Below are 23231 nucleotides of genomic sequence, written 5' to 3' on the forward strand. Positions count from 1 at the left end.
CATTAGATCACACCCATGAAACGATTCATATCCTTCAGCGGTTACATTTTATTTCTGGCAAAGAAGGTCCGGGGCCACTTAAATCATTGAAATAAGAACAAAGAGGTGGCGCTGGATTATTCCAGTACCAATTAAGAGCCTTTGATTTACGATCATTCAACTCTCAAGGTGTTATTTTAAGCTCTAAATCAAAGCTTTGCTTTTCTCCTTTACCCTGAATCACACATATACACAACACAACTGATCACAGTACAGATTTGTTTGAGAAAAATCAATTAACTCTTTCTCGTGCAGATTATTCAAAAGAAAATGCTTTTCGCCCGCTACATCCTGGCGCCCCCCTCCTCCCCCTCTCTGTAGAAACAGCACCTGGTTATTATGGGTCATTAAAGTGGACCCTCAGGGTCCCTGCTGGCAGAGAAAACATATTCTGATTCGCCGTCCCTGACCTCGGCTCGTGCATTCATAATGCAGGGCTTTGCCCCGCAGGCCATGACAGACACCTCCAGGGTCTCGGGAAGCAAGTAGCCGGAAGCAGGGAAGATACAACTTCTCTCTCTCTCTCTTTCCCTCTCTCTCTCCTTCTGCAGGTTTAAAGTCGTGTCCTCAGAGCGCTGCATATCCGCTCACACGTGGGACACGTACAGTATACAGAGCTGATGAGTCGAGCTAGCTCTGTGTTGGTGCAGTTATGCATCCTGCAATGTGCGAAGCAGACGCTGCACTTTGATTAAAAGCTTCTTTTTTTTTTCCAGGGAGGGGTTTTCTACACACTTGTTGAGTGTCTCCTCCTAGATTTCCTTTTCCCGTCCGCATCATTATAATTAACCGCAGTCTAGAATGAAGGAAAAACTACCGATTTCACCCGGCTACATCATTCAGTCGTATACCCGGGTGACACACTCGGATTATCCCGGAGAACAGAGTGCACTCTTTACAGAGAGGAACAGAATCTCTTTTGTTTGGCGCGTCGAGGAGGCCGTCACATGTCGAGCGAACCGAACCACGCTTTAAAAAAAAAGAAAAAAAAAAGCATATGTCCGTTTTGTCCATTTCACACATGGTAAACTGTTCCCCACGTCACGTCACACACACACACACACACACACACCCCGTGGCTCTAAAATCGGTGTCTGCACGTGCGTACCTGGGCATGTGCGTGGGCGGGTATCGGCCGCGGTGAATCGCATTTTTGGATTCGCTCCATTTCACGCTGTAATTGAAATAAGTGCCTTTGCCCTGAGCGTCCACCCGGAAGAAAACAGAGGGAGTAAATCAATGTCCAGTCGGGGGAGGAGAGGGGTGGGGTGAAGGGGTGGGGGCTAAAGGGACGAATGGGAGGTCTGGTGTTGGACTGTTGTTACTCACGGTTCAGAATTGACATGCAGGACCGAGCACCTGTAGACGCCATCGGTTGGCGAGACGGAGATGAAATGTGGGGCAAAAATAATTACAACGGGATTTCATCCAACCGGATTCGTATGAGTCGAACTATCAGATGTCCAGTGAAGTGCTTGGACGTCACCAAACCATAGTTGAATGGTGCGAATGAGACGGCTGAACTACCTGCCGCCCAGCGGAGAGATAAAGGCCGAAGAATTACGCAATTTATCAAACGTAAGCGCATAATTCATGATTAGCAACAACGCGCTCCACCCGCTGACCAGCTGCTCATTAGAGACGATAATCCTTTTTGCACGAGTGGCGAGGGCTGGCCATCAGTTCACAGGTGAAGCCGTCCAATATTAATAATAAAAACTCCTCCCACCTCAGAAGGAAAGTCTTTCCCCGCAAGGCAGGACCTCCGTTTCCCCAATTAGGCACGCGGCCAACAATGCCACATGCATAATAAATGTTTTTTGAATTTATTTCGGGAATTTAACTAAGCAGCAACCAGAATGACTCACAAAAACTTCTGTATGCAGTTTAAAAATAATCCTGTAACGAAAACTAAACCAGATTAATGAGACCAGATGAATGAAGTTTAATGCGCATAGCCCGCGTGCTCTAAACAAGCTAACGACAAACCGAAGGAGTTGTAACTGTGCCGCGCGACGAGAGGCTTCTAATTGTGCTGTCAGCAGATTACATATTAGTTCTTGCGCATGCAGTTGCGTGCTGCGCCATAAACACATAAAAGTCAACCATGTAGAGACATCTCAAACACAGCTGCGAGCCGCTCAGAGCTGCCGTCTCGACAGCAGCTCTTCCAGCAGGAGAATTTTGCAGTCTGCTAAGTTTGCACATCATAAAGGCTTTTTACTGCCTGGCGCATTACAGTTTATAGCCGCGCACGTAACGGGATGTGTTCCTATTTGCATGTACATTACATGTTACGCTCCAGAGCGCCCAAGCCAAACTGTTTCTCCTGCTCCGTGCTCAACGGCCCAACGCCACGGGCATGACGGAGCTTCCTCCACCGATAGTCAAAGCGCCGAGTCAAAGCAGGCATTCCTGAAATGTGAAAATCCATCATGGGACGACAGCTCATTTGGGTTATCTACTGGGCGAGAGGGGGGAGAGTAAGAGAATAAAAAGGGTAGAAATTACAATTACACAGATGATAGTGGTGGGGGGAAAAAAAACAATACAGCATAGTATCGCGATATTTTGCGAGACGATATTGTATCGATACACGGAAGCTGAGTCTCGATCTTTTATTGAATGAATTCTAAACGTTTTGGTCCTCAAATCATACTATCAATTTATTTATTTTTTCAAGGACAATTTGCGGTCGCAATACATCACAATACTCAATGTATCGCAGTATCGTGATAACATCGTATCGGGGCGATATCGTATCGTGGGAACCGCTTCTAGACGATGAACGTTCGCTCCATGGATGCGTGTAACCTCTCCGCCCTGCTCGGTGTTGTATGACGCCTCCATCCAGACGTGTAACGAGCATGATGTGGGCGTAACTTACCCGCAGGCGTCCAACATGAGAAGAATGAAGTGAGCGACATCGTCGGGGAGGTTGAGAGTCGCGACCCCCCCCCCCCCCCCCCGAGGCCGGCATTATCACGCCGTCTCATGCCGACGGGGTAACTTATCTGAACACACGGCTGCCTTCAGCTCATTAGAATAACTAGAGAACAGCAGACCGTGCCATATCTGTCGAAAAAAAAGCGACACACAGTATATAAAGTCCACTTCAGCACGCGGCGCTCGAGACAAAAGTTCAACGTTAAGTGCCGGCGACAAATCAAACGGTGAAATTGCCGCGCTCAAGACTGACGGGAGCTTACATGACCCATTTAACCTTTTGATAGCCACGCAAACACCGCAATCTGTTTCTCTGACCCTCCCGTCACCCGTGGACGAAGAGGCGGGCGCCATGGCGGCCTCCTCCTCCTCCTCTTCCTCCTCTTCCATCTACGCGAGTCAAACCGCTCAAGACTAATATAATTTTTTTTCCGGGCAATCTAATAAAACACAAGAGCCGTTTTCCCCTCTTGTCCGTCTCTCGCGTCATCTTCCCATATATCCCCGGCGACGGCCGCAATGATTCACACGAGATGCGTTGGCGTCTCTCAGTACGAGATGAGCGAAAGGCACCTTGGGGAATTTTATGATCCATGACGAAGCGCCCGGGATCATTTTGGATGTATGCATGTGTCACTGCATATTAATAATGGCCTCTGTCTCATGAAAGCACCGGCGCACCTTCAAAGGAGATAATTTAATCTTCTCCCCACTGAGAGCCCCCCCCCTCTTCCTCTCCTCGCTCGCTAATACTTCCCATCAGAATCCCAGTCAAAGGAGCCGTTGCTTACATTGTGCACTTTGGCTTTGGGATGATAAAAAAAAAAAATATGTGAAGAAACAGGAAATGATAGAGGAAGTAAAGCCAACCAGGAGGAGGAAATAAGCCCCAGATTTAGGGAGATAAACATCGTTGGCTGATAGACAATCTCCTTTCTGCTCTTTACGTATGTAAATTGAGCGGTCGTATGATGTCACCACACAGCGAGTTGCTGAGGAAATTGACTTTTCACCCTTCTGCGTAATTTATCCACTGCTGAGAACCATGAGCAGCCACCAAATAAAAAAATCCCCTCATTAAAAATTACCATCCTGTGGTGCTCTTTTTCCTATTTTTTTTTTTTTTTTTGCACTAGAAGCCTGCAAACAAGCAAAAGAACGAGGCCGGGTCCTCTCGAGTGAGCTTCGCGTGCCCTTCATCCCCGCAGAAAGATTTCATTCTCTTTAAAGAGCTGGCACCCCACGGTGAAACCAACAGATGAGGAGAGCGCCGTCGGATCCTGGACTTTGTTTACGGGGTCGTCGCGACGAGCGTCTCATTACTCAAGTCACGCCGCGGCAGCGTATACCAAAAGCTCCCGAGCTCGGGGAGGGGGGACTCAACACGCGACCCCCTACATCGAATGATTGGACGTACAATCAAAAGTTGATATGCAATAACCTTAAATGCCCTCCTGTTTTATGGTCGTACAGGACGCGGCGGACCAGTTAACCTCTGTTTCGACGGGGGAGTGGCCTCCAATGAAAGCTGCCGTAAAAAGACCTTCCACTATGTAAATAGATTCAACATATTCCCCGTATACCAATAAAACATGCGGAGCACACAGCGGCCGCTGTATTAGCACGCAGGATGACATACCGGTGTTACCAATGGGGTAAAGTCAGCCGATGATGCGAGCGCATTAAGACTCGTAAACCTGGAAAAACAACCCGTTATGGTCCGTCGAGAGAGCGCTCATCCAGATGCAAACTAGAAATATATTATCTAGAACATGGTGGATGGACTTTTAAAAGCAAACGAATCCATTCAAACGCAGCAAAGATGAACACGATCTCTTGATCTCGAAGGCTGTTCCAAAGTTTAACGGGTTAATCTAACACGTGTCTCTATATTAGTCATTAAAAAGCACTTATTCATGCCTTATTCTGCAAAACCATAATCGAAAACTATAAGGCAATAGACTTCAAACTTTCCACTCAACAACATCCCAATTACTGCTTATTGGTAGTAAGTAAAGAAGCTGTTGCATATGAATTATGATACCCTGCTCTCCACAGTCAGAGCAATTTTTGGTTTCCTTTGCCAATTTATCCACACGCATCAGTAAATTTATACAACCATCATTGGTAAAACCCCTCCATATCTCAAATCAAGCAAATCAACATTTCTTTGTATATTTTGTCTGAAGTTGTTTTATTGCACCGGCACTATTCATGTTTTTACTGTCTCTTATCGACTTTCCTTCTGTCTCAGCCGGGTCGTCATTGTAAAGGAGAATTGGTTCCCAATTGACTCGTCTAGTTGAAGTTAAATAGGGGTCAAACACAAAATATATTTAAAAAAACAACATGCTTTCCTCAGTATGGGCCTTATAAGTGTACCACAAGGACAGTCCTTCTCCCTCAATGACATGAAATACATACAGTATTTTTTTTCTGCAAAGCTACAGGATTAGCATCCAGATAACCCTGATTTTGTTCCTCATTGTGAAGTGGTCTCGCTTATAACTAACTTACTTTCCTCATACGAATCCACCGAGGTCCACCTTCCTCAAGTCGATGCACAGTTTCTATTCCCATTCAGTGGGAGAAGCACGAAATCAGCACGAGTAGAAGCCTTGAATATACTCAAGAAAAAGAAGTCTTTCAATAGACATGTTCGAAAATCTCTCAAGTGGTCCGTTAATAAAGACGTTATTTCTACGCGTGCCGTCTTTGTTCTTCTCCCCGCGGGATTGAAATTGGACCTGCGCATCCTAATAGCCCTCCATCACTAAAGAAGAACAACTTCAAAATGCTGTAAGAAAAGATAAAGAAGCAAATCAATGGACGGGCTGCATTCTCAAGTTGAAAAAAAAGTGAGCCGGCTGTTGGTAATCGCGGGTATTCAGGAGCACAAAAAAAGCGATCGTTGCACTGCGGAGCTTTTAAAACTTATTTAACCCGTTGAAAACTGTGGAACCAATGTTGGCTGCAGACCTGCTTTCTCCTGCGTTTGAGTCGTCGTAGGAACCCCAAATTAATTCCAATACTTGTGTTAATTGTATGTTTTTGTTCAGCAAAGTCTTTGGGAAAAAATGTATATCTGCAACACAAATCACTTTTTAAAAGATATTTTGATCATAACTATGAACATCCAGCATGAGATGAGCCAGATTCCCCAAAAATGCCTCCTCGAGCGGTCAATAAGACACCTTTTTGGTAAGATTAGGACCTAAAGAATCAGAATCTGCAACAAAAATGACAATGAAACAAAGTCTTGGCCTGTTAGGAAGAAGTTTCAGTCAGAAAAACTGTCGTTCGGTTAAGAAAATGGAAAGATTTCGTAATTTATGCCAAAAGATTGTCTGAATGGGGCATGCTGGGACTTAAAATGGCCACGGGAGGATTTTCAACAACGGTATCCAAAAGGTTAATGTGCATGTTAATAAAAGCTTCATTCCTTTTGCTTCCATAAAGTATCTGATCTCACGCATCTTCCCAAAAAAAGCTCAAAAATCGACAACGGCGCTCTCTGTTGCAGCAGAGCAACTCCCTGCCATGAGTTAATGAGTTTTAGTGCATTATGTCATCAGACATAGTGAGTAACTCCCACTGCTGTTCACCTTTTGGCGTTTTTAATGACGTTATCATCGTAGGCTGCCTCCCACTTCCGCTGCAGCAGAAACGGCCTCGTAGCGTGTACAACAAGCTGCTTAATGGCGCAAAAAAACGAGTCAGAGGCCTTCTCCCTCGTGTTCTGCCTGCATGCGTCTGTGTGAGAGGAAGCAGAGGAGGGAAAAGTGTGACCCCACCCTCCCCGCTCCGCCGTCTCCGTGTGAATGAACCGCACGGTTCAGAGAGTGCTCTTTTATTCACTCGCGTCCTCGTAAAGCGTGTTTCGCGGCGATGACGAAATCCCCCTGTCGTCTTTAAGGTTTCTTTCTCTGTCGCCACACTCTCACCTCCCCTCAGGAGCGTGGAGGAGGTGAGAGGGAGAGAGCCGGAGCTGTCATCACAGTTTAGATCAGTGTCCTGCCTCCACTACCGCCCCCCTCTGCCCTCCACCCAAACCTCCAGCAGCGCATTACGCAACTTCAAAAAAAAAAATAAAAAAAACAAGGTCACGGAAATATCCAGTGAGGAATCAAGGGAGATAATAAACAGGAGAGGAAAGTAAAGTCTTCTTCCTCCACCCTCTCGTTCTGCCCATTGCGGTGTGTATGTGTGTGTGTGTGTGTGTGTGTGTGTGTGTGTGTGTGTGTGTGTGTGTGTGTGTGTGTGTGTGTGTGTGTGTGTGTGTGTGAGGTAAGACCACCGGAATGAGAGAGAGAAGCGCCTGCAGCATTGCAACACGTACACATTTTCAGCAGAAACACACATACATTTAAAACCGCACAAACATTGACACACACACACACACACACACACACACACACACACACAAAGAGAAATCCTGATAGTTTCAACGAGACGCGGTCGGCCGCGTGTTTGTGCTCTTATTCCGGCCGCATGCTTTGAGGGATATCTCTGTGAAGACTTAATGCTCACCCGCGGTTAGGATCAAATTTACCAAAAACAAGGCATCCTCTTAAGTAAGAAACCTTATCCTGACCCTCTCTTTGTCATGCATTAATAATAAGGCTTTGAGTTAAAATAAATAAATAAAAAAAGAGCCAGCCCTGGAGATGTCTAGAGATGTCACACACTTCATCTGCTTTGCATTGGGGATTAGCAACCGCTGCTAAGAAGAAGACGAAAAAAGATGTGTGACTTAAAAGAGGCCGTGGTGCTTTTTAGGGAATGAATGACTATTGGAGCAGAAGAAGATTATTGTAATGCTCCATGAGAAAATAAAAATGTATTGTTTTAAGTAAAGAAAATGTTGGTAATTGATTCATCATTCAATTCCTTTGAACAAGACATCGTGCAGCGGCTGCTGGAGTTGCTCGGAGTACAATGCTAATATTAAAATGCTATCATTCGAATGCTAACATTAAAATGCTAACATTTGAATGCTAACATTAGATTGCTAACATTAGAATGCTAACAAAGGCCAACGTGTTGATGCAAAGCCGTTACGACGTCAACCATGTTGGTGTCGCGTGTTAGCACGTTAGCATTTGTCAGTTTTTGGACACAGAAGGGTAAAGTGCAGCTGAGGCTAACGGGAACGTCATCAGTTTGCAGGAATTCTGTCAGAAACCAAAACCGAACAGACGGACATTGTGACCTGAGGAGAAGTCTGAGGATCACCAAATGTCAATACCAACGTTGAGTCTGAATCGAGGTGACCGACCAACAGGCCGACATTCCCATACCTAAAGGAATTTACCTTCCAAAATATGACCATACATCCATCTGTTATCGCCTGATTCGGCGACAGCTTTAACAATCTCTTCATCAAGCAATTGCAGATTCCTGCAGCTCAAATATGAAGAGTTGCTGCTTATTCCTTCTTAATATAACTATGTATTGCAGTAACTTAAATGTCTTTGGATTTCAAACCATTGGGAAGGCAGAATAATAATATCTCTGGAGGTCGTTAGTTGTTGTTGGGACAAAACAAGCCTTGCACACACTTTTTTTGCGACGTAAAAAAATAATGATTCAATCCATTTAAAACGTCTGTGACAGATTCATCAACAATGAAAAGAAAAACTGTTTAGTTGCACCCTGTTTTTTTTTTACTGAATACATCTAACACGGCTCTGGGAAATTGACCTGCCATTTCACATTATTTCCTGACAATTTGGACTTAAATAGACTAAACAATCAATACGAACCACAGATTGATAGCTAATGAAAATATATGCAGTGGCAGCACTAGAATACAGCGACTACAAGCCGTGTCACCGCTTCACAAACACAGCGGCTCATTGCCAAACGGATATTCAGTATGGTAATGTGACGCTATACAAATCAGTTAATTGCAGATTCTCCTGGTTATGTACATGCTAATGTCGCTTGTCAAGCTTGCAGCCATTTTTCCTTCCACGATGAAAGTTTTTCGCCGCGTCTGTTCGTGATTCCCAAACAGCCACGCCGACGTTAATTAAATTCAGACTGCGTCGAACACAATGGCAGGCTTTAGGTGCGTCTCCGCCCATCAGGGGGTAATTTAACACTCTTGATACTTTTGAGCACCTGGCCTTGAGCTGTAGCCGCTCCGCGAGAGAACAATGAGTTCCCCCCAAAACAATCGTCACTAAAAAAAAAAACACAACAGATATTAACCGTGGTGAGCAGCTGGACGTTTATTCCCCCCCCCCCCCCTTTCTTTTTTTCGACATGTGTACGGTCATGTCATTACACGTTAATGGGCTTTTCCTCTGATGCTACAGAGAGAGAGACGGAAGCGGTGGCGGAGAGAGAGAGAGAGAGAGAGAACAGGGAACCATTTGATGTTTGCCAGTTGAAAGAATAAGCCTCACTTTGGGTTGTGCTTTCCACAGAGGCATGCTGGGATTGAAAGAGCGCTTGCCCAGGGCTGAAGGGGATTTTTGGTGGGCGCCACACATCCAATTACCACGGTAGCATCACAGACATCCACGGGGGAAGGCGCACACAAACACACACACACACACACACACACACGGGGCCCCCACGCGACATGTAAGACAACCACTGCAGGAGACTCTCACCGCGGCAGAGGGGGTACCAGCCGAATGCTTCAGCTGGATCGGCTGCTCCAGAATTCATGAATATTATCAGCATGTGTTGATACGTGGCTCATGATATAAATATGGATAGCAATATGGAAACACCACCCAGGTTCCACCTCTTTGGAGAGGGATTATTAATGCATTCAGTGAAGCTATTACCGGATTTGCATGCCGTTTCTGATGAGCCCGGATAACCTGAGGATCCGCTAATACGTCGAGGTTTATTGGCGCATTTCAAAGCGGTTTTTGAAGTCCTCTGTTCTGTGTCAGAAGCTGGGTTTTCATATCCCCACCAACAAACTTTAATAACTACATGGTGCCACATCAGCACGCCGAGCACGTAGACCCGGCAAACCAAACTCATTTAAAACAAAACATCCTGGAATTAATGCATTAATTTTCTTTTTACTTCTACCCACACAGGTTAATAACTTTAATATTTCCTCTCTCTTTAAAACGGGGCGGCCCCCGAAGGCCAATGAGAAATCACACTTCACCAGACGTTACTGCGAAATCGATTTTGCGATACATTTTTTTAATTATATGAGATTTGTCATTTCTTTTAATAACGCGGCGAAACGGCCCGGAGCGCCACTTCTCTTTTATTAAAACTGACAAAAATCTCTGATAGCTGCGTATTTGTAAATCACATGAACAGAGGAAACGACATTTGGTAAATATACAAAAAATGACAAATGTGTTCATGGTCACCGGTAATGTTTTAGTCTTTGTTCAAAATCATTTGTTAACCCCCTGAGATCTGAGGTCAAGTTCTAGATTTTACATAAATTTCTTAAATTCACCTTTTTAACCCGTTAAAAACTCTGGAAAACAATGTTGGCTCCAGACCTCCTTTTTCCCTGTTTGATGTATTGTAGGAACCCCAAATTAATTCTTAATACTTGTGTTTATTGTATGTATTTGTTCAGCAAAGTCTTGAGGGAAAAATGTATATCTGCAAAAAACAAATATTTTGATTGTAACTATGAACATCCAGCATGAATATGAGCCAGATTCCCTAAAAATGCCTCCTCAAGCGGTCACTAAGACACCTTTTTGGAAAGATTAGGACCTAAAGAATCAGAATCTGCAACATAAATCATGATAAAACAAAGTCTTAGTCTGTTAGGAAGGAGTTTCAGTTAAAAAAAACAATGTTCTTTGGTTAAAAACAAAAAAAAAAGAAGGAAAAATTGCGTATTTTATGCGAAAAGATTGTCTAAATGGGGCATGCTGGGACCTAAAATGGCCGCGGGAGGATTTTCACACGGTTTCCAAAAGGTTAAAAAAGCACTTGCATATGATATACTCCATGTGTTGTATATAAAAATTGCGCAACAATCTCAGCTATCTAGATAATGCTTCTGCTGGATCGGCTGCTCCAGAATTCATGAATATTATCAGCGTGTGTTGATGTGTGGCTCGTGACATAAATATGGATAGCAATATGGAAACACCACCCAGGTTCCACCTCGTTGTCCTACGGCACGAGTGTAAGGAGACAATATGGCCCCTAAAGCTGAGGAATTTAAGCTTGATTCATTTCTGTCACATGCGAGTGTCAGCCCTGACGTATTGATGCTATATGTATGTACACAGTGAGTGAATGCTGGCGCTATCATGGACTAGCCCCAGCAGGCCCCAAACAATCAGCTATAGATCGACTATTGACCTGCAGCCTCACACAATCACCCCCCGCCCCTCCCCCGTTGAGCTTGGATGATAAAATGCCGAGCCCCACTGTTTTCTGCTCAGCACAGAGACCTTTGGTTACAACCCAAGAGTGGACATATACAAACTCTGCTCCAAATTATTGATTTCAGCAACCTCTTTCAAGGTGAATCACACCAATGAAGGGCCAAACCTCCCCATTCCTTCTTATGAAGATGCCTTAGCTGCACAGTTATGTCTCTTGGAGGCATTTGGTTTACACCCAGAAAATAATATTGCGTGCAAAGAAGAAAAAAAGGCAATATTTGGGCTCATGGAAATAAAATGGAAGGGGAAATAAGATGCAGAAATGCTGAAAAAAGGGACAAGAGGTCATCTGGAGCTGTGGATGTGGCCTTTCGGGAGGCCTGCTTCAGGCTTCACTCATCTTCAGATGAAATACAGCCAAGTGACACGAGAGACGAGTAAAAAGAGGACTGCCAAGTGTGCGTCTTCCTGTCTGCACATGTAGATGCGCGTGAGCTTTTTGTCCTGGAACATTGAGGAAGTGTTGCATCGTTGACCGATGCTTCTTTACTGAAATCTCACCTATATCGTATACATCGCACTTTTCATGTTCTGACACAACATGTTCTTAACTCACTGCATCACACAGAGTACGACAAAATATGATAAATGGAAAATTCATTACAGGAAAAGTGTCCAAGCAGATCGGATGCTGCAGGTAATATAATTTGCTTATGGAACAGCAACTCTTGAATTAATCAGTAATTTCAATTGAGGCCAATATGGAAAGCTTTCATTTGGTTTTGCGTGCCGTTTGAAAATAAACCATGTGAATGAAAATGAAATAAAAAGTGACTGGCTCAAAGAAGCCCGTGCCGTGAATAGTGGACGCCAGCCTTTTGTTGAGGCCAACGGGGGGAGTGAACCAAATCCAGGGAGAATTTCATTGATGGCGAAAAAAAAGCGTGGGTTGAGACTTCTGCCGTTTGTGGCACAGGAGAATACCTGCAAAAAAGAAAAGTCTATACAGTGTGTAGACACATAGACCGGGCCACGAGTCAGATTAGACTTCTAATAACTGAATTTCTAAAAAGGCGACGCACCCTTTGAGGACACTCTGGGAGCGCCGCTGAAAAGTTGTTTCCTTCATTCTGGACTGTGCCTGTTATCGGTGCATTGAAAAAAAACAAAAACTCCTGCACCGATAACGACGTAGACCGCAGACAATCATAACCGGGCGACGAGAACGCCAACATCTGCATTCAATCTCGCCCCGGAGATTTCTTCCTCCACTTACTGAACTCTCAGTGGAGGGAAGTGCTTCGCCTACTCAAGAGAACTCTGCTTGCTTTGCCATAGGAAGCCATTAACTTGACAGTGCGCGGCTTGAGGTTATCCCCCTGGGTGCATCAGCCTCTGGGATAGACTGTGTCTGGCGAAGAGATGAAGAGAGCATGACGCTAAAGAGATTAACTACTACAATGTGAATTTCTGTTAGAAGAATGAGGGGTTTTTTAGAGACTATTGAAGGATACACAGAAAGCCAAATAATAGAAGAAGAAGAAGAAGAAAAGGCTCAGCAGACTGAAAGATAACCATTTAGAAAGGGTACGAGGTTTAGCGAGTGCTAAAACTGCACGTAATGACTGCATCACATGTTGGAAGGCACTTTGAGGCGCGTTCAGAGCGATGCGTCTCGTTCAGCAGGGCTGGTGTGCGAATGCACATCGCTAAATTAATATCTCAGCAAAGTATTGCCCTAGATAGATGAAGGAAAAAAAGCATGCACGTACACAGAAAAGCAGTTATCGGGCTTCCGAGCACACAAACTGCATGTTCATCTGTGTTGAAATTTCACAGAGCCTCTGCACAACTCAAGACTTTCAGCTCTCCTTTTGCCAGCAGGGGGACGAATGACTAGATGTGAGAGATGGAGGGAGGAAAAAAAAAAAAATGCAGCATATATACGTGTGTGTGTGGCTAGGTGGAAGTTATTGATGTGACGCTGGAGTCTTATCCAGGGCGGGGGGGCCAATGTGTGGCTCCCCTGCCGGCTGCCTGTTTCGTTTAGGAGCCGGGGACGACTGAGGGGCGTCGTCGTCAACATACTTACTTCGCCACTGTCCCCGCTTGTCAGAGGAGCTTAACCATCACTCGCGACAAAGATAAGTAGGCCTCTTCCTGCAGTCGCCTCATCGCTGTGAAATGGTGGTGATTTGCAAAGAGACACACTCCCCCCCCCCACCGCCACCACCACACACCCCGAAACCTTCTACATGCATCCATCCTCTCCTCCCCTCCTCTTTTTTTTTTTTTTTTACAGCAATCTCATCTGCTCTCTCGCACAATCGTACGGCGGCTGCTGCTGCGAGGAGCTTTCGTTTCTGCAATCACTTCACATTTGTTTCAGCGATTGATTTCCTGGCATGTGGGGGGAAAGGAGAGAATGAGCGAGTGGGTAGGCAGCGAGGGGAGGGAGAGGGGAGGAAACAGGGAAGTCGTTGCGAGGCTCACATACTGTCACCATGACAACAGACATCACTTCACAGGAGCAGCACTTAGGATGCCTGTGTGGGCTGAAGTGACATAGTTGAAGGTTAGCATTAGCCTCTCGCGGGTGCCAAAAACGGACCAATCCGCTCCCTTTCGCCGCGTCCTTTGACTCTTTGGCGTTCCTCCGCGGTGGCGGCACTAAAAAAAAAAAGGCACAACCTGTTGCTCCTCCTGTCAGGTACCTATTGGGATCGCCGGGTAATTTGTACTTTATGTGTGTAAATGCAGGTCCTGCCAGTTTGGGTTAACAAAGACAATTCAATTGACTGAAACGCGTAAGGGGGAAGACAGGAGGAGACATTCATATTCAACGAGCCCCTTTCATCACTTGCGTCACTTTGAAGCTGGCTAGCATGTATAATTCTCTGTGATTTGAAGTGATGCCAATCATGGAAATGATAACTCCATATACGGAAACACACCACAGACACTTAAAAGGATCCAGCTCAGCAGCTAATCCCGCCGTTGATTAGGAACAATCTGTGACACACCATGAAGGTACACAACTGACGGGCAAAATGAACGCACAACTCATCAAGATCTAATGCACGTATTAATGGATTATACAAGAGTGGCTTAATGTTAATAAAAGATCAAGTTTATGCCATGATATAACACTTTATGAATAATCACATCACAAAATTTTAACACACAATTAAGTCTCGTATTAATTAACATGGCATTAAATCTGCTACAAACCAGGTATGAGGACATGAGCCTCAGTCGCTCTCAGCCTCTAAAAGCATAAACGTACCTCTTTCTTCTCTTTGTGCACAAATTAAAAAAACCTGGCTAAAAAGGGATTCTGGTCTGCTGCTATCGGCATGCAGCACATACACGCACATACACGCCTCGCTCTCTGCAGCCGCCCCTTGTCCATCCAATCACACGCAGTCATAAATACAATATTTACGCGCGGGCCAGACTTTCATGCATGTACGTATGTCACGGGGCGGCGGCGGCGGCATCGACCAGAAAACATCCAGTGAGTCTCTACACGGATAAATATGATGATATGTTGATGAATGGAGGACTTAACTGTGGGTTGTTGGTTAAAAATAGCAGAAAATTGAAAGCTGAAACACAAAAGGAGAGCGCAGACTCTGCTAAGGGGATGATACTTGAGCCTCGGGTTTATACTCTTTTTTTTAATTACAATGCTAATTGTTACCACATAGGTGCAGGTGAGATCTCCCCTAACGAGCCTATCTATTCCTGCAGCAAAATGTGCACTGATCGACCACGTGGTGGCGCTATAATAAGGTGTTTAATTGAGTTATGACCCCTTTACTTCATCAACCAGGCCTCTCTCCTCGTTAGCATTTGTTATCCATCAACCACGCCAAGTATAATCGATCAAGTAATGTACTGAAGTACAGTTTTCAGGTACTTACTTCACTTGAGTAATTCCATCTACTTCACAATGTGTACTCCTCCCCTACAACCCCCCCGACAGCTGTAGCCACTAGTTAGTTTGCAAACAGGTGTTTTCAATTAACTAATTAGAGCTCAGCAGGTGCTTTGGGTGGAGCTGTGCACGAGCTCGCCCAACTCTGTGCCCCAGTGGACGCTAACAGGGCAACCTGCCACCGCCCTGAGCAACACAACAGCACCAACGACAGGGCGAAGGAGCCGTCACTCAAACTCAGTGCTAATTAGGGAACACGAGTGGACGCACCTGTGTGGGTAAACCATGACTTTATAAAATATTATGCATTGATTTATAATTGATTTAACTAAACTGCAGCACTGCCTCACTTTCTCTTAAGAAAACTAATTTTGTCAGTTCAAAACTACGAATTGAAATTAATTTGAAAAATAGGATTCATGCAAGCGCAAGTCCATATTTAGAATAAGCTCTCAGTGGATGTAAATCAGCACCTATTAAGTACAGTCGAGGCCATTATGATAATGCTGTGGCTGTGAATAAAAGTCTTTTGTGAGCAACTTATGCCATTACTGCCATTTTCTAGGTTGATTTTTCTTCATTAGATTTGTATTTATGCAGCACAGAGCAGACTGGAAATGAAGGAAGAGGGTGAAATGTGTGGGTTGCCATATTACTAAGGTGCCTGGCGGGACTTGAACCGGCAGCTTTGCCTTGACCCAGAGACCAACGGGATGCCCTTATTAATGAGCTTTCATCTTTCAAGCATTACAGTGGTCTTTGTGATGGTCAGATGTATCTACTCCAGCATCAGGGCCTCTTCAGGAAAAACACAACGCTACTGTACTGCTGGAAACAACCAACAACAACATGAAAATGTTATTTATGCTCTTGTGTTCGTTTATGTTCACGACAATGGAAACAGAGACAAAAAAAAGGTATGGGAGAGAAGCCCAATGCGATGATAATAGGAGTCTCATCCTAATAATCTGCACGTGCCTTGAGTTCCACTACTACTGAAACAATACCGTCGGCCATTTTGCCTTTTAAAAACGTACAGTGTTTGGGATTTGGTGGCATCCAGCGGAGGAGGATGCAGATATAAACCAACTCGAACATTGCCCGTGTGCAAACGCATGGAAACTACAGCGATAAACGTGACAACGCTACAACGCTAATGGCCTTTTCCACAGCCGGTGTTCGGTTTGTCCTTTCTGGGCTACCGTAGAAACATGGCGGCGCAACATGCTGGCGGCTCTGTATGTAGATGAAACAGCTCATTTCTACACTAAATTAAATGTTCTTCTTCATGTTAAACGATTTCTGCCGATATATCCCCCTAAAATGCTACACACTCTTCCTTTAAAGCGAGACGTTGTCGCTTTAATTCCTTCATCTTGGACCACGTGTCCAACAACACGAGGAAATGAACACTATCGCATGAAATGAAATCACGGCAGATTAAAATCTCGCCGCTGTACAAGGTAATATCAGCGGGGACCGAGGTTGACATTTAAGATTTGAATCCTGTTTTTAATGACCCAGATGATGAATGGCCACTTCATCAGACTGTCACGAGACAGAGGGGGAAAATATCAGTTTCCAGACTTTAATTTCCAAAGACAGAATTGCATTTTGATTCTAAATAAACAACGGGAGGGGCCTCGTCGTGCAGCGGGACAGGACTTAATGAACGAACGATTACGAGATCATTAGCGGCGGCTTTTTTTTCCGTCCGCGGCACTGTACGGAGCGGGAGCGAGTAGCTCAGGGTTTTGGGGATGTGGGCTTAACAGTTGAAGCAGCCAGCCAGGTTACAATAAGCTTCTTTGGTCCGCGGTGGGGATTTGGCCTCGAATGATCCGAAGGTAAATTGTGTTCCTGAACTCATCCAAATCCTCACAGCGGAAGGAGGAAGAGTATTACATGCTGCTCGCGATGTGTGCAGAGTAGCCAAAGCTACATTATACTTCTTCTTTTTCTTTTTTTTTTGTGGAACGCAACCCATCAAGAACAATATATTCCGTGTATCACAGCTCACCGCTGCGCCAGCTCCATCTCTGCTTTGAACTATGCATACGAAAGCAGGAATGAAATTGCTTGTTTTTCTTGCAGAGGACATCGCAGTCGTTGACAATGCTGTTAAAAAAAAAAAAAATCCCTGCTTCAAACCATGAAGCCCACAGCTTTTCCTTTTCCTTTTTTCGCCGACTGCCAAAACACATACACGGCTACATCTTCCCCGGTAGCTAAAGGGGGCAGAGAGAGGGCAGAACTGCGAGTGGCACCCTTCCAGTGGGGAGCAACACACACTCATACACACACACACACACACACACACACACACACAAACCTGGGCGTCACGACCTCTGCGACACAGGAAGTCACAGAGCTCAAACTGAAAGGGCACGTCGCTAATTTTTTTTGGCGCGTGACAAGTATGACTCAGCTCGTGAAAGCTGTAATTTCCTCGGTGAGCTTTGTGAAGTCTCGTGAAATTAACCCCGATGACGTCAGAGGGACTCGACATGCCGGAGATGTGAGTGTGGAGTCTGAAAAGATATGAGCATTAGGGTCAAATAAAATGATGCTATTGGCTGCATTATGGGTAATGTAGGATCCAGAGTCCACCGGCGACTGAACGTCAGGATGGTTTGGCCTCTTTTGCCTTAAAATTCATCCATGAAAAAAAAGAAAAAGCCGGCGCGCTCATTTGGGGTCGTGCCCTTACATTTGAACTTTGCGCAAACCTGATGTTGTAAAACAGCTGTTTCACCTTAATCACATTGTATTAAGAGTCTTAAAGTACAACAGGGGGAACGATTCATCCGGTGAATGGCGAGCACAGCAGGAGGGCTCCAGACTTCAAGTCCAAACATTGTCTCTGCAGTGTGTGTACGCACAGCTCGTCTCAGAGGACGCCGTCCTGAGAGATCCGACACGCGGTGTGATTAAGTCGCCGCTATCTGAAGCCCCTTCGTCTCTTCTCACTGCGACGAATTACTTCCTCCGCGCCGTACCCAGCTGTATATCCTCATTTGCCTCTGATAGAAGCGCACATACTGTAGACACCCCTCTGCTGCTCTCCGGGGGGAATGGAGGGAGAGAGAGAGAGAGAGAGAGAGACGGGCAGGGAGGTATAGAAGGAGAGGAGATAGAGTTATCCGCGGTCTCATTACGGTGGGAAATGTGAGGGTCCCGATCCAAGGGAATGATGAAGGACTCTGTGGAGGAGGCCTCCGAGAACCAACAAAGACGGCTTTAGTTTCACTGGCAGAATGCATTTGCATAGCTTAGAAGCCAAAGCGACTGAACCGGGGCTCATGAAAAGAAACCCCAGCAATTGCTTGGACTTCAATGCAAACGAGAACGAGAGAGAGGGTGAGAGAGAGGGAGAGAGAAGGAGAGGGAGAAGTGGGACGGGAGAAAGAGCAGTAGCAACTTTTTTTTTCCTCTTTAGTGGCATAACACAGAACGAGAACAGGAGCGTGTGCACTTCCCATGGAGGTTGTCGCCGACTGACTTTGATGCAAAGAGAACATACTGAAGGCGGTACATCTCTAGATTAGGTAACCATCTGGAGGGGGGAAAAAACACTGGAAAAAAAACATGCCCATGCTGTCATAAGTGTCACGCTGCATTGTAGCCGTTTGATATTATTATTTAGGGCAGCTCGGTTGTCGGCAACATTACAACAAAAAAATTGCCAAATTGAGAATATTTAGCAGGTTTTTAGGTTCGCTTACGAGCAGCCACTGGTTTATTGGAGCTAAAGAGCAACACAGATTGAGATAATAGAGCAATCTCATGTGTGTGTGTGTTGAAAGTGATGAGAAAAGATGGGAGGGTGGTAAAAAAAAATGAAAAAGAGGAGATAAAGAGTGGAGCAGATGTACTTTAGTGGCGTCTCTCTCTTCTGCCTCTGTGGCCTGGAGTCATGGAGGGATGACTAGCCTTCATCAATCCTCTTTAATGACTCTGGCAGCACCACTTAACGCACTAGTATGTGTTTTCTTCATTACCGCATCATCATTCCACCATTTAGTCGGCCGCGATGACGTCGGTCGATGCTCGGGGATAAAAAAAAAAATTGCATTGAAATTTTTTTTTTTTTTTTACCCTTCCTCCTGCAAAACTGTCCTATTCATCTGCTCTTGAGTCAATTTGGAAATCTGGGGAAAAGGGAAGTGATAGCTGAGGTTTTGAAGCTATTATTGAAATAGATTTGACTGTGGAGAAAAAAAAAATATCCCCAGCACTTTAAATACCTGGATTTCAAAGATATGACCAGAAGAATTCAGGCCTTGCCCTCTATAAAGGCCGGATGAGGAACTCTCCCGCTTCAAAGTTTTCTGGCACCGTTATAGATTATCCCCTCACCCACACACACACCCTTGTTTTAGACAATCACACACACTTTCTTTTACCTCTTTCACACTCCAGTTCCACCGACTGTGTCCAAAACCGTCGGTGGATCCAATGGGAGACAACCCAACATGCATGCTAATGTGTTGCCGCTATCAATAATAGACGTTGACCTTCGAACCCGGGTCGCTGCATTTTCATTCAGACGACCTCCCCGGAGGTGTGCAGTGCACTTTAAAACATGAGGCACACACACACACACACACACACACACACACACAGGACTTACAATGGCTGCTCAACATTTAAAGGAACTCGACGGACAAAGTTTGAGTCCATGAACGTCTGTCAGGTCCAATTCTGCGGCACCAAAACATAAAGACACCTTGACTGGAGCCCGCTTACCTTACTGTATGATAGGTGAAACACTGTACTGATGGGAATGATGTGTGTATGTGTGTGTGGAGGGAGGAGGATGGGGTGGAGGGGAGGGTGGATGCAAATTCAAAATTCAGGCTTCACAACATGCAAAACACACAAAGGCCAATACATGCTTTAACAATTCCATCTGCTCCATCTCCCCCGTCTCTTCTGCTTCTGCTCTGAGCCCCACACACACACACACACACACACAGGCACACACACACATCGAGCATTATGGGATATGATTCCTTCCTAATGAGCCTGCGTCTTCATCCTGCACGCTCACGCCAACGATCCGCAGCTTTGATCAGACGGTCGCGTGGTTTCCGGCGCAGATAATCGAATCCCACCGAAGGCAGCGATTTGGGACTCCAAGGGTTTCGACGAGGTCATGCCCTCGTGTAACCACGGGGGTGATCCAAGCCGACAACAACAACAACAACAACCATGTAGAAACCACACACAATATAGAGTGCTCTGTTTTTTCGTTGTTGCAATGTCTCTGCAACAGGTGCGCGGACGAATGTGGGAAACACGAGCGCACACGTATGAGCAGTCGTGCAACAGCTGCTCGTTTATTATCTTATTCACGTCCTCCGTCTCGAGCAAGAGTATAGATACAAATTCCTGCGTTGGGCATCGACGGTTGGTCAGGTGCGGCAGCGCCACTGCTCCCCGTAACCTTTCACTTCACTGCCACATCATCTCTCCACACACACACACACACACACAGAGAGAGAGTGACCATGGTGACAACTATCTCCTTTTTTTTCAAATGCTCGGCAATGGCCTCTGAAACGCAGCATCCCACATCTCAACTTGACCTCGCGCTCTCGCTGCACGGGCCTCTGCTTCGGTAAGCGACAGGTCAGGGCCGCCACGCACCTCAAGGCTTCCTCCTCGACGGCCCAACGTTCCTGCACATCAACCATTATTTCCCTCCTTGCACTGCTGCTGCTGCTGCTGCTGCTGTAGAAGATGACGATTCATTCGAGACATCGTCTCTGTCACTGGTTGCACAAGCAGACAGAAAGAGAGGCGAACAAAAATGTGTGCTCATTGTCGAGTGTGCGAGTGTGTGTGTGTGTGGGAGGAAGGGAGGGAGAGATTCAGACAGACAGACATAAGGAAGAGGTAGGCACATTGTGGGCCACCACACATTGGAGCTAACTCATGACTGAGCTCACTAAATGCCAACGCTCGCTCAACAGATCACAGAGCTCATGGTGACATTCAAGAAAAAAAAAACAAAAAAACGTGCCAACGTCGACCGTGTGAATGCTAATGAACCAAAAAAAAAAAATCCCACGTATGCATGTGGGTGACCAGTCTGAGAGGCTTCAAAGGGTCCACAGCACATAACGCTTGAATGCATTGCCTACTAAATTTAGCCAGCTCCAAGACCATCATGAGTGATGGATTGGACGAGAAAGATGGGGGGGTGGGGGGCTGTGCGTGATTGGTTGCCCACGGGATCTGCTGTAAAACCCCTCAGGGGTTGCAGGAGAACAACACAACACATTTGGAGCCTCTCACTCATGTCATGACATTCAGATCTGGTTTGGCACCGGGTTTTTTTTTTTTTGCACCAGGTGATACTAACACGGGACCCTGTGAGTCCCCCACAAAAAAAATAAAATAAAAGGTGGGTGGCGCGATGGATGAGCGGCCACTGTTTCCACAAGGTCATTAACGGATGTGGTTCACGCACACAACACTCACCGTACACTCCTTGGCAGCGGATGCCCTCCACGACCAGCGCCAGCAGCCCCAAAACACAGATAATTAGATCCATCCTCTCACGTTAATCTCTGCATATCCTCCTTCTCTCTCTCTCAATGGCAAGAAGTCCTCTCCGGGGCGGTGCGCGTGAGTGAGTGAGGCGCATAGGCAGAAGGCGCTGCTCCCGTCGATTTGATTTTTTTTTTTTTTTTTTTGGTTGAAGTCTCAGTATTTATTTGCCGCGAAGGTATGTCTACGTCCGCGGCGGGCGGTCAGGTTGTTCTGATGTCCGCTTGGCATGTAGTCAGGAAGGCGGAAGCGCTCGCGGCACAGAGACGCGGGGTGAAGAAGAAGAAGGAGAAGAAGAAGACGGAGAAGAAGAAGAAGGGGGGGAAAAAGCAAGCAGGCGCGGAGAAGCGAGCTGCAGAAAGCCCGGCCTTAAAACAAACAGCAACGTCTCCTCGTCTCCAGGTAAGGTTGCGGTGTTGCGTCCGTCCGTGTGTGTGTGTGTGCGTGTGTGTGTGTGTGTGTCCCGGACTTTAGCGGAGACCCCCGAGGCGGCAGACCGAGGGCACGCAGCGGGGCTGTCGACGACGACTACAGGCGGACGGGGGCTCGCTTCCCGCGGACATATCGCTTCCTCCTCGCGCTCCAGCGGCGGTCGTTTCACGGCTCGCTCCGCGGATGCAGCTGCTGCGTTGACTGCATGCTGTCAAACTGGAGGAGGGAGGGGGGGGAGCCGTCACCTCATGCTCCTCCACGGAAACACACACAGCTTTCACCTTCTTGTAGAAAAAAAATAATAATTTTAAAAAAAAAAGGAAGGTCGTCACTACAGGCTGCAGCCGGTTAACCACAGTGGAGGCTCGCGCGCTCACGCAGTCACATCACGACTGCGCCCCGACGCCGCGCGCTCTAGCCTCGTCTCTCCCGGTGGCAACGACGAGAGAGGAGGAGGAGGAGGAGGAGGAGGAGAAGAAGAAGAGGAGAGGTTTCCAGTCCAGGCGGATGGTTGCTCTCCTTCGGCGCCGCTCGCCGCCGCTGCCTCCTCGGCGTTATGATAAAAACCACTTTTCTAATGAATTCACGCGACGGTGGGAGCCGGATGCGCCCCGCCGCGGAGCCAGTTGAGCATCGGTCACGTTGCGCAATACGTGCTACGGAGACCGAGTGGCACCGCAGCCGGTTTCTTGTGGCTACGTCAAGAGGTGCGTGGCTTTCCAGCGCTCATCTGTATGGGAGGCTTCGCTCAGCGTCAGGAAAGGCATGAGAGGCGCAGCTGCTGAGAGAGAGAGAGAAAGAGAGAGAGAGAAAGAGAGAGAGAGAAAGGAAGGAAGGGAGGGAGGGAGGAGAGAGAGAGGGAGAGAGAGAGAGACCATTGGAATTCAGGAGATCTATTTGACAGACCTTTTGCAATCAACACCAAGCAACTAGTCTTTACTCCTGTCTGCTCGTGTTTCACCAGGCCTCCTTTA

At 46.3% G+C, this 23231-nt stretch overlaps 1 protein-coding gene across 2 annotated transcripts in view; it reads right to left on the reverse strand.

Annotated features, from left to right (window-relative positions):
• Positions 1–23019, reverse strand: part of LOC137786034 (MAM domain-containing glycosylphosphatidylinositol anchor protein 2-like) — a 166902-nt gene extending 143883 nt beyond the window's left edge. For both annotated transcript variants that reach the window (XM_068577639.1, XM_068577638.1), the window contains exon 1: positions 21757–23019. In XM_068577639.1, coding sequence (XP_068433740.1) covers positions 21757–21829 — 73 coding nt within the window. In that variant the 5' untranslated portion in view covers positions 21830–23019. The remainder of the gene's footprint in view (positions 1–21756) is intronic.
• Positions 23020–23231: the final 212 nt, after the last annotated feature.

Source organism: Clinocottus analis, unplaced genomic scaffold, assembly GCF_023055335.1.
Source record: "Clinocottus analis isolate CAN_PGR_092001 unplaced genomic scaffold, fCliAna1.0.p SCAF_15, whole genome shotgun sequence".
Taxonomy (NCBI): domain Eukaryota; kingdom Metazoa; phylum Chordata; class Actinopteri; order Perciformes; family Cottidae; genus Clinocottus; species Clinocottus analis.